This window comes from Ostrea edulis, chromosome 3, assembly GCF_947568905.1.
Source record: "Ostrea edulis chromosome 3, xbOstEdul1.1, whole genome shotgun sequence".
Classification (NCBI taxonomy): domain Eukaryota; kingdom Metazoa; phylum Mollusca; class Bivalvia; order Ostreida; family Ostreidae; genus Ostrea; species Ostrea edulis.
In genome coordinates this window covers 48167043-48179064 of record NC_079166.1, presented here as the reverse complement: position 1 = coordinate 48179064, position 12022 = coordinate 48167043, and the positions used below count along the sequence as shown (strand labels likewise).

The window sequence follows — 12022 nt, the reverse complement described above, 5'->3', positions numbered from 1 at the left end:
TTTTTTTTAGCATCCATCTTATTTTCCATGACATTCAAAGCTTAAACTAGTGACTTGCAGCTCTTGTATGAGCCATGTTCAGTGACTTGCAGCTCCTGTATGAGCCATGTTTAGTGACTTACAGCTCCTATATGACTTGTTTAGTGACTTACACTCCTGTATGACTTGTTTAGTGACTTACACTCCTGTATGACTTGTTCAGTGACTTACACTCCTGTATGACTTGATTAGTGACTTACAGCTCCTGTATGACTTGTTTAGTGACTTACACTCCTGTATGACTTGTTTAGTGACTTACACTCCTGTATGACTTGATTAGTGACTTACAGCTCCTGTATGACTTGTTTAGTGACTTACACTCCTGTATGACTTGTTTAGTGACTTACACTCCTGTATGACTTGTTTAGTGACTTACACTCCTGTATGACTTACACTTGTTGGCTTTGTTCTCTCGGTATTTCCTGTACTTGTACTCATCACTGTCTTCATCATCCACCACAAGGTCCTCCTTCCTGGGTTTGGGAACTCCAATGGTGGAGGTAGACAACCTTTAAAATAGTATAACCTTTATACCACTAACATGTGACAGATAATGAATTGTTGGCTTGGATGCTAGATGTAAGGTGACCATCAGCGAGGGAAGAGACTGGGATACATGAAGAAAACTTATCCAAGAAAGCGACCACCATACTCTCTCATGTAAAACCCTTCCTTACAAACTATTATGTATGTTCTTAAAGTTCAGTTAGCAGAGTGTTCGCTGTGTGACAAGCCATCAAGGATGGAATCTCAGGGCTGACCTCAGACTTTCAGAAATGGCAATCATCAAACATTCAACAGTTTTTAGGATGAGAAAAAACATTAGGACTAACTGATGACACACTGTGGTTCCATGTCATGAGACAATCAAAAACCCTCACTGTGTCAGTCTGAGTCTGCAACATAGGGACTGGTCTAGGGACTGATCTCAACACAACACAGGCAGCTTTTATATATTATCACTCAGACATAATACTTTGTATACAATCTATCAAGTACATTTCATTCAAAACCTGACATGAAAATCCTAAGTGCTTAGATTATTTAATCTCTTACTTGTTGTACTGAGCCAGTGTATTGATGACATCAATCAGCTGTCTGATCCGGTTACAGTAGCTGTCCATGTGTGACATAATGGCATCTTCATCAGCGATAGAAACACCATGGCCAGCATCGTTCGTCATTAGAGTGGAGATTCCTTTCTTAGGAGACACAGATGGCCCTGATCGTGAAGCATTGCTGGGCTTCGATCTGAAACAGAAAAGATTTGTATTCACAATTTTCACCTAAAATCACTTACTTTCTTCATATTGACTTTCTATTACATGTAAATTCTCATCCAACAGTATTCAATAATCATCACTATGCCTAATAAGTTGCCAAGGCAATGACCTATTAGCTTTTTATGTCATTTGTCCATCTGCTAGTTAGCAGGATTATGTAAACACATACACATGCAATATTTTCCATTATAATAAATGTATACAGTTTTACCAAAGAAATATGGACCTTGTAACTTGCAACAAGCGATATGGGAAGAGATCTGTATTAAGATCAAGGATTTTTTTTTGGAGGGGTGTTCAGCCTTGTGTGATATTTCTCAAAAATGCTGCATTCATTCACGTTATCCATCTTCCATAGTTGCCACTTCTGCCCCTTTACCTACTGTTTTCCTGAGTCTGGTTGCCTTTTCACATACACTCTACAGGAAACACAAAAACATAGTTACCTGGTAGTAAAACTGCCAGGTCCCCCCACACTACTGAGGGAGGGGAAGTGAGACATGTTGGTGGTCTGCCCGAGGGAGTCTCTGAGTGACCTGAGGGTCTCCCTGTAGTATCCTTGTAGGGTCAGGCATGCCTTCAGTCTGCCGTACAAACTGTCGTCCTGTAAACCCAGATCCTTCCCCTCCTTGGTCTTTCCTCTAGTCAGGGCACCTTGTTGCTGAAATTATAAAATGGGCCATTTCAGTTCAAATGCTACTGTGTCATAGAAAAAGTATGTGTTCTGGTGCAGAGCTATGTCAAAGATAAAATAGATTTATTTTGTCGAACTTCTAGAGTCTTTGAATAAAACCTTATACAATAAAACGATCTTATAGCAAAGTGCTGGGGGACAAACAATTTTGATTCATTTTAAACGTAATTATTCTTTTTATCCAATACGTTCATGAATATGTTTTAATACTATAGGGAATGAAAATCATTTCAATGTAAGCATGAATTCATTATAAGCATGTAAATTTTGTTGTAACCATGTTTTACTGTACTGAAATAAATTCTTTGTTTTAATCAGTGTTCAAATCATTTCAAAAATTCATTAGATTTGTACTGTACTTAGATTTCTTCACAATGCTGTTACTAGGAAATTTTGATTAATTAAAATTATTCCTTCTAATTCTGAACTTTCTAGCATTATGGTGTACTTGTTTTAGTGTGATTTCAGCAGAGTAGCACAAGCACTAATTTATGGTTGCACTAAAATATTAAAATCTCTGTTCATCCAAAAATTTATCACACATAGAAGAAGTACTAGTTGTACTATATCATGATTATTGAAAATCAACTTTTACTTGCAACTTCTTTATTTTGGGCTTTACCAGTGATGAACTATTTCACGGCGACTAATTTTCGTGACTTAGATTATCTTAAACAAATACAAGAGACATTAATGGACTGATTCACGGTGAGAAGTATTTCCAATGATTAGGTTCTCACTATTCTCGTGAAAATTTCTCGCTCGTGAAAAAAAGTTGGTTAACAGTACTGTAAAAGTGGTTATTTACGCTGGGGGTTAACAGTACTGTAAAAGTGGTTATTTACGCTGGGGGTTAAGTACGCATTTTTCCACATTCAACATTACACGTGGGGTTAAATTACGCGGTAACTGAAGATAATATATATCATATCAAATATTTATAACTACACATGTGGGGGACATTTACATGCTTATTACTTGACCTCGTAATTAGTGTAAATTTCCCCCATGTGTAAATTACCACTTTTACAGTGTGTCACATAATGTATCAGCTTGAATTGTACCAAAATTCGAACACACTAAAATTAGTACACATACAGTATCTAGCCTATGATTTGTAATCATCTGTATATGCTAGATAGTATACCTTAATTTTTGCCTCCACTTGATTTCTCAGCAGTCTTTGCTGTGGGTCCACTACTGGCAACGAATCTCGATTTCTGATTTCCTCCTTGATTCTTACCCACAATTCATCTCCGTCATAAGCAGTAATGGTGCAATTCTTTATGTACTCCTTGCAGGCTAACACCAGCTGGTTCGTGATCTTGGTAAATACAATACCAAGAAAACCAGTTCTGGCATAGTACCGGGAAATGGAGTCCATCTGGCGCACGCTGTTGACTATACCTGGAATGGCGTTGTTAATGATGGAGGCTGGTGTTGCATCTTGATAGAGCTGGTCAAAATGGCGCCTCAGAGATTCTAGGTATTTCACTTTGTCTTTGGTGTCATTCATGGCATCAGTAATCCTAAAAATCAAATGTAAAATTTAAAAACTGAAACAGTTCATAAAATTTGAAAGGAAGCACAAACATGGGAACTCTCAAGTGAATTAAGTCCATAAATGCATTACCTAAAAGGTTTTATATAGTTTACAATCAAAACATTCCCACTCACTGAGCATCCACATTTTTCCATTTCTTCAGCAATCTGGACTTAGCTGTTATCAAGACACCTATCACTGCTTTGCATTCTTTACTTTTCAGCTGTTCTGTAATACTGGTCAGTAACCGTTGACGACGCCGCCATCTTTCTAACTCTGATAATGGACCAGCATTGGGATCCATAAACCTTAAAATTCAAGGCACTATGGAATGTTATTTTGTCATTTGGCAACGTCATAAAAATATTTCAAAATTAAACAATCTATTTTTTTCTCTCCTAGCACCAAAATATTTTTCTCTGATACTCTCTGTCTGTCTCAGCTCTCTCTCTCTCTCTCTGTCTGTCTCTCTCCCCATGTGTACTTTTCTCTATGAGTCTCTCTGTGTTTCTTTCTGTGTCTCTCTTTCTCTTGGTGTCTCTCTTTCTCTATGTCTCTGTATGTCTCTTAAGTCTCTCTATGTCTGTGTGTGTGTCTCTCTCTCTCTCTCTCTCTCTATCTCTATCCCTGTCTTTCTCTGTGTCCCTCTCTATCTCTGTGTGTCTCTCTCTCTCTGTTTCTCTTTCTTTATGTCTGTCTCTCTTTCTTTCTGTCTTTCTCTATCTGTGTGTCTCCTCTCTATCTCTCTCTCTTTCTCAAATGACTTAAGACATCATAACATACATGTATATGAAATACCTGATGACTTGTCTGTTGATAAAACTTGGGTCTATTTGATTTCACTTATATCAGAGTTTAATTAATGAGCCTGAATATGTTATGATATACATATGTAGCACTACATAGTATATATACCAGTATCTTAATGAATTTATAACTTGATCATATGCATTACATATTCTATACATAATATCTACTTACAAGACTTCAAAAACTCATCTAACACACAAAGATAAACATGATACAATACAGACGAAAGGATTAAAATGTTGTTTTAGGGGGAAATGTCATCATGGTGACTTAAAATCACACTCACACACACACACTCTTCTATGTAATTCGAGAGAAAAAAACCCAAACAAATGCCAGGACTTGTGTGTCAAAAAACTCTTGGGGTTTAAAATCTATGAAAGTGTGCTCTATATGAATTCCTGTGACAAAAATATCAACCTTTTCTTTTTAAGAAAAAAAAATTCAAAATTATTTCAACAGGTATTTCAATTCTAAAAAACTTTTGTGTTTTTAAAAACTAAATTCCAAAATGCACATCCTAAAAATTCTACAATCTAAAACAGAATTTGCATTCACTAACTTTCAATCTTTGAACTAAATATAAATCTAAGCATACACATGGTAGGAATTTTAGGATGCACATGATTGGTGTACATGTACGGTAAAAGCATCTAGAAAAAATGACAATTATATTTTGAGGGTACAGTGTTCCTAGCAACACTCCAAGTGTTGAAGCTAAACTTTGTGTTAGTTAGACATCCACAATAGATTTACCTCGGATCGGACATTCTGAAAGGTCAAGGTCAATATTTGTCTATAGTAATCAACGTCTCAAATTAGGAATTTAAAACATATATTGGGTTCGTATTTTTTCCCCATCTACTTATTCCTAAAACAGACTATGTTAATGCTCAACCAAATGACACAAACATTTCATTACATTTTCTAAAGTATTGATTTATTAGTTCAAAGCCTTTCATTTGTGATTAGCACAACATTAATTTGATTAGCACATTGACATCTATATTCTTTTCATAAAACTGATTAAACTCTGTCCAACTTTTTAGAAAAAACACTTAACATTAACAAATGTACATAAAATTCAAACAGGCATTCATAAATAATTCTACTACAGTTAGAAACATTAAACAAAAAATTCAAAGCTATTAAATGCTACTTTTAAATTCAGCTCATTAATTGCTGATCACAGCATTTGACAAATTTCACCTATAAGTGGGAGGTTCATCAGGAAAGACAACTGTCCTACAAATTGTAAGAAATAACAAAACAATGTACATTCATTTCAACATACACCACAAAATGCAGGATATATATGCATATTATGACTGTGCTAAATGATGTGAAGGATAAATTTGTTCAGGAATGCACTGGAAATTTGTGTCATAGTATTTGAAACCAGTGATATGAATGGTAAGAAAAAATGCATCCTTAATTGATGCAAAAGGACAATTAACTATTACAGGGTGCTCCCTCGATATATTGCCCCCCCCCCCCCCCCCCCTGTTATAATGCCATCCCCGCTTACTGCCTGAAAATCCTGAAGAACAGATTTCTCCCCATGTTAATACCCCTATTATAATGCCAATCCCGCATAGTGCCATATGCCAAGAACAAATAGGCAAATTTTATAGGGTTTACCCTTAATAATAATGCTAATTACCTAACACCCATCAGTAATCACACTTGTACTTTGAGAGCAGTGTGGTGAGGTGTGACAGTCTGGACAAGGTATTCAGGTTAATTACAAATGATTGCTCAAGATTATCTACATGTTTATGATACAGAATGGAGCCCAAATGACTTTAATTTGTTATATTGCCACCCCTGATTTATTGCCCAAATTGGTCTTGAACAAAAGTTGGCAATATATTGAGGATGCACTGCATTAACCAAATGATCTGATAGAGAACTCCTGGAAGAATTCAAAATTTGGAATTTTCATAAAGCAGGTTCACCTCATATTACTAGTACAGCAGGGAGAAAATATTAAATTGCAATGATAATAATGGATGATGGGTGTCCGCATGACTCAGAGAATAAAAAGTACACGTAGTTGGTCTGGACTGTGAACATGATGAACATACACGTGTTCTGAATTTGGAATAAAAGCAGAATGATGTCAGGGAGGAGTAAAACTGTAAACGGTACACCATGTGGCAGGATTACTTGTGTAGTGTGTACCTTTCATCCGATGTGTCATTCAACATGGTTTCTATGGTGTTGATCCAGTCAGTCACCAGTTCCTCATATTGGACAATCAGCTGAGCGTCCAAGGCTGCTGCTCTGTGCTGCTTGAAGTCATTCAGAATGATGTTTTCAGGTTGTTTCAGCATCTGATGTGAAAAATATTAAGGGCGTTTATCACTTAGAATTACTCAAAAGCAGTGTGGTTCAAGAAATTTTTTAAAATTTCAACTTTTTTGACAAACTTAAATACAATAGCATTACCCACCAATAGACCAAGGTTAAAACCTTGAAACTTCAAAAACAATTAAAGGACACTGTAACCGAAAAATGAAGAAATTGGGTGTGTAAAAATAAGAGGAGTCATTCACATTTATAGCCGAGTGCAAGTTTTCAGACATTAATGAATTGTGAGGGACTGCTCTGGGATTTGGTCGGGCCAACGGTCAAGGTATCCAACCAGACTGAATCTCAGCCGAGATTATTCATAAATTTTTTTAAATGTTATTGTTCCTTGTGGGTCAATAATTGGTCAATAAATCATATATATAAAGCAATGGCAAAATGACGTCACAGGCAATGGTTGATGATAAGTGAACTGTGACAGTAACACTGAACAAAGTGAAATAGAAAAAATACAATATTATTAGAAATCAAAACTGAATATAAATGAAAGTGAGACTAATTTCTAAACTAATACTCTTATTTTACAGGAATTGATCTAAAGAAACCAAAATTGTAGTACACCGAATGTCTATCAAGTCCCCAAAAAGTTCATTTAGCACACTACCACATGTTTTTCATTTAGCAAGATACATGTAAATAATTATGTCTTCATTATTACCAGTTGTTTTGAGTGGTGCATGGAGGCTGTAGACTCGTTCAGAGCTGTCAGGAACTTGTCCATACTGTGGCTCAGGTTTGTTTGGCCTTCCATGTTGCATTCACCCCACTCCTTCTGGGCTCTGATCAGCGGATTATAAACGTCAGACAAAAGGGTGACCAGTGTCTCAATCGTATTGTGTTTGAGCTCTCCACAGAATATATCTCTCTCATACCTGATTGTATCAACATCTTTATCAACTCTATTTCGTAAGAAATACAGAATGTTGACTTTGTCCAAATCTGCATCTTTCAGAGCAGCTAATGTTCCCGTAACGTTGAGTTCTCTGGTTGACAACACGTCGCTTTCTTGTTTAGCACACGAGAAAAATAGCCTACATGGACCACCTGCTTTCAAAAATCTGTTGATTTTATTCAATGTGGCCTCTTCAGTCATGAAATCTTCAAGTAGCGTGGGATTGTCATATCCTCCAATTTTGAAGGTTTCCTGGATTTTCCCAGCTATCCACCAATGTCTTTCATCCATTTTTATCTTTCAAAAAGTTTGCAATTTAACAATAAATCATTATCAAACTTTGGCAAAGGGACGCGGGTGCAACCTAATGTACGCCGCCATACTTATTGTTGTTGGTTACGAGTAACCCGGATCAAGCACCTTGCTGGAATCATTGTCTATAACACGCTTTAACCCGCCGCGGTGTAACTTCTGGTGGTCATCTCAAAAACAAAAATAAACTTTAGATTGTCTCTCATATTCACCTGCGTCCTTGAGCGTCTGTAAGACTACTTTGACATTAATTTTTCCGCAGGGTATACGTCGCATTACCCAAAGAGAAAAGGCTTATATAGACCTAGCTGCAATAAAGTAGCCCTCTCCGACTTTTTAAACAAATTCTTTGTGGGGGGGGGGGGGGGGGGGGGGGGGAGGGCTGTAAAATCAGACAGCAGTATTAACGGGGAAGCCTGTATTTTGTCGTCTTTACGACTTTTCGTTATTTCGAGGTGAAAATCGCTAATTATCGAAAAGACGACAACTGAAAATGCCAATTTAGCGAAAGACGACAAAATAGGTCGCTAATTTGCAGGTATTCTTTATCGTCTTCTCGCCTGAATTTTGTCGTCTTTTCAACTTTTTCGACTTTTTGTTTTGTGTTATAGACGTATGGACACTACCCCCCCCCTTCTGATTTGGGGTGGGTGGGGGTGAAAGGGGTGGTGGTGGTGGTAGTAGTGTCCATACTTCAATTGCCTGTCCTGTGATAAAAACCATCTGAGATTATTTTTCAGAATGTGGCAAGAAAATATCCTAGTACGAAAAACACGAATTATTATATTAAATTTCTGATGTTTGGTAGGGGAGGACAACGCCACGGAAAAAAAAAAGATAAGTTACAACTAAGATATGTTTCAGAAACATGAATGCCCCCTCGTCGCACCAACCCCCGCCCCCGTGGGAATTTTTTTAAAAGGGTTATACATACCCCGAGGGTCTCTACAGCCCAGTAGCTAAGTACTTCGTTACTAGCTTGAAAATACGGATGTATATTTAATTGCTGTTATAAAATTTAGAAATTCATTTCAAAATTAAGGATTATCTCCCTCATGCATAGCTCTTATTTGTTTTGAACATATTTTATTGATGAAATCAAAAGGATTGGGAACAAGTTCTGACAACTTACAAGTCCCTCTCCTAAAATATTACAATATGTCATGCAAGGTAATAATTAACAGGTATAATGTACAATGATTAAACAAATCTACAAGTTTCTTCTATAAATTTATGAACAACTGAAAAAATAGTTATATTAGTTTGCAGAGGTAAATTGACATCACCGCATAATAACAATTTTGTATCAATATTAACCAAGTCAAGCATGAAAAGGCGATTAAAAAGATCATTTCTAGCCCTGGAGTAATTTTTACAAGCAAAAAAGAAATGATATATATCTTTATTAGTATGTCCACATGTACAAAACGGAGAATTTGTAATATTTAATTTATAAAGATCATAATTAAGTATACACACTCAAAGTCAATAAAAGCGTGCAATCGATGTCGCCGGCACTTTATTAGAAAATAAGCTATATCAAATCATATATTTTGTGTGCTATACATTCATGGACCCATAGCCTCCCTAGGCATGGTATACTTTTTATTTCCCCTTTACTTATAAACTTGGTAGGAAGCGTAGATACCCTAATTTTGTAACAAACGTGACTGTCGCCGACTCAATTTTTAAAATTGAACAAGCAAATATAAAAATCTGAGAGCGTGTTTTTTTAATTTTCTTTGCGTTTATATCATTTGTATTTCCTAAATTTTCATTCAATAAAAGTTTAACACAATTTGCGTATGATTTTAAGCAGTGGTGTATATATAACTCCATGTCGCCAGATTATATTATGTGATCATAGGGTCAATTAAACACCCAATGTATGAACAAAGATTTCGTATTATCTTTATGTTTTTGATCTATTTTGGCGTTAAAATATTCAAAAACTTTGGGAAAATATTCATCAAGCGATATTTGGATGCGGCATTGAGAAGAAGTCATCATTATTCTCAAAATTTTGCATTCTGATTTTAGAAATGTAACATACGATACAATAATTTTTTTTATGAAAACGTATTTGCAGAGCAAATGTTACCCCTTTTATGAAAATCTCGTACTGTACAGAGAATGAAAATATAAACATTTCTTTTGCAGAAGTCATTGGTTGGTCTGAAATTTGACAAACGTGTCAAGATGTAACATTCGTGATGTAACATTCGTTACCGAGAAATTAATTAAAAGGAATGATATCACAATTTCCCGCGTATTTTTGCTCTCTGTCTGCATGATGTGGTATACGACATGAATGTCTACTATGAACATTTGAGTTTGAAAGTCAATACGTGTTAAACTTTGAGAATTAGGATTAATTTTCTCTTACGGTAAGTACTGTTACAACAACTGCAATGTTTGATATACAATATTGATTAAGCAGATGGAATGTTTTGGTCTGAATTTCTTCTTCTGATATCAAAGAATGTATATCGTATTCCAAATATCTCGAAATTCCTCTGGTGTAAGAATTACATTGAGTAGAACGCTGGTAACATACATTTTTCAAAGTAACGTATGCTACTTAATGAAATGCTTGATTAGACATCAAATATTGAACTACATATTGACAAAATATCATCATTAACGATATGTTTGTTGAATATCAACTATGTTATGAAGAAACAAATGTGTTATTGTTCCCGTATTCACCAGCATATACAGATATCCTCTGCAAATACAGACCATGTTTTTCTCTGCTACTGTCCTATTTATGATACATGTAACTATGCAACTCTACATTTATCAATTTGCTAGAATTCAGCATCTTTTCATAATATACCTTAGAAATGAAGGGATTAATCTCTGATGATTGTTCTACGCAATCTTATAGAGAAATCATTAAAAAATATTTTATCTGAGTGTAACGTATGTTACCAGGAATTCCGTTACGTAATACTATTCTACTTGTTCTTAATTTTTTATTTATTTTTTCAGAAATGGCGCTTGTGAGAGCAGAAGTACAGAATAACTACCATGAAAAAAAATGCATTAAAACATAAGAACAACCATGAAAAAATGTTTTAGAAATAATATTATATGCTCCCCTTGTGGCAATACTGAAAAGGTAGAATGTCTGTATAGACAGTGAAAATAAAGGTTTAACTACCGGTCAAAGGCTACCATAATGATACATGTAAGTTTTGTCTCTCAAAATACTTATAAGCAACTGGTCATTTGAGTAATTTTGTATGACCTTTGACCTTGTGACTTGGAATCCAATGGGGGTCATCTATTCATAAGGGGGCACTAGTGTTTCAAGTTTGATGTCTATCAAGGAAAGACTTCTCAACGGACAATAGCGTATGTCCAGAGCAGTTTAACCGTTGTCCTTTTGACCTCAAAATCAATAGGGGACATCTATGTCTTAAGGTTCACGTTAAATATTCATTCATAACACCGCGTGGTGGATTATACTGACAGTTTCTATGGAAAGGTATTCCAAAATAACCAACAAAAACATAAGATTCGGTATACATTTAATCAAAATGTTGGGAAATTAAACATTTTCTTTATATTATTATTGTAAACAGATTGTTAGAAATGGGTAAATATGTTTCTTTCCATTTTTTGAATGGAAATTATGTGTTTACAGTAATGAAAGGAAAAATAAGAAACATACGTTACTTTCATTGTTTATTATAACAAAGAGCAATCCAGGTTTCAAAACATGTGTCTGTTATTTCTATAAGAATCATGAGCATTTGAATAGCGAAACATCAATCTTTTACTTTTGTTTTAATAGCATATTTATTGCAAATTAACAAATTCAGAAGAAAAGACACATTTGGTAATATTTTTTGCTTGTCTACGTTATATTTCTATTAAAATTGGTATTTCCATTGAATTAAGTGATGTTGTTATGATTTTGCAACATCAATCGTAAAGAATAACTGATGATGACATCGTTTTGGCATAATATTTTCATGGATGTACTGTTGTGTAAGTGTTGAAACATACGTTACATAATTATAGCGCTACTTCATTTACATACATAAAAGCTATCGTTCTATATCTAT

General features: G+C 35.2%; 1 protein-coding gene and 1 long non-coding RNA gene across 2 annotated transcripts in view; one reads left to right on the top strand and one right to left on the bottom strand.

Annotated features, from left to right (window-relative positions):
• LOC125674124 (uncharacterized) overlaps positions 1–8042 on the bottom strand; it is a 90345-nt gene extending 82303 nt beyond the window's left edge. Inside the window, exons 1-8 of the mRNA XM_056158016.1 lie at positions 7401–8042; positions 6554–6705; positions 5579–5614; positions 3694–3867; positions 3164–3545; positions 1769–1983; positions 1096–1290; positions 433–548 (exon numbers count right to left, since the gene is read on the bottom strand). Coding sequence (XP_056013991.1) covers positions 433–548; positions 1096–1290; positions 1769–1983; positions 3164–3545; positions 3694–3867; positions 5579–5614; positions 6554–6705; positions 7401–7925 — 1795 coding nt within the window. The 5' untranslated portion in view covers positions 7926–8042. The remainder of the gene's footprint in view (positions 1–432; positions 549–1095; positions 1291–1768; positions 1984–3163; positions 3546–3693; positions 3868–5578; positions 5615–6553; positions 6706–7400) is intronic.
• Positions 8043–9966: 1924 nt separating this feature from the next.
• On the top strand, positions 9967–11136 carry LOC130052599 (uncharacterized). Its single transcript, XR_008800952.1, has 2 exons — positions 9967–10333; positions 10941–11136. It is a non-coding gene; the product is annotated as an uncharacterized LOC130052599 (long non-coding RNA).
• Positions 11137–12022: the final 886 nt, after the last annotated feature.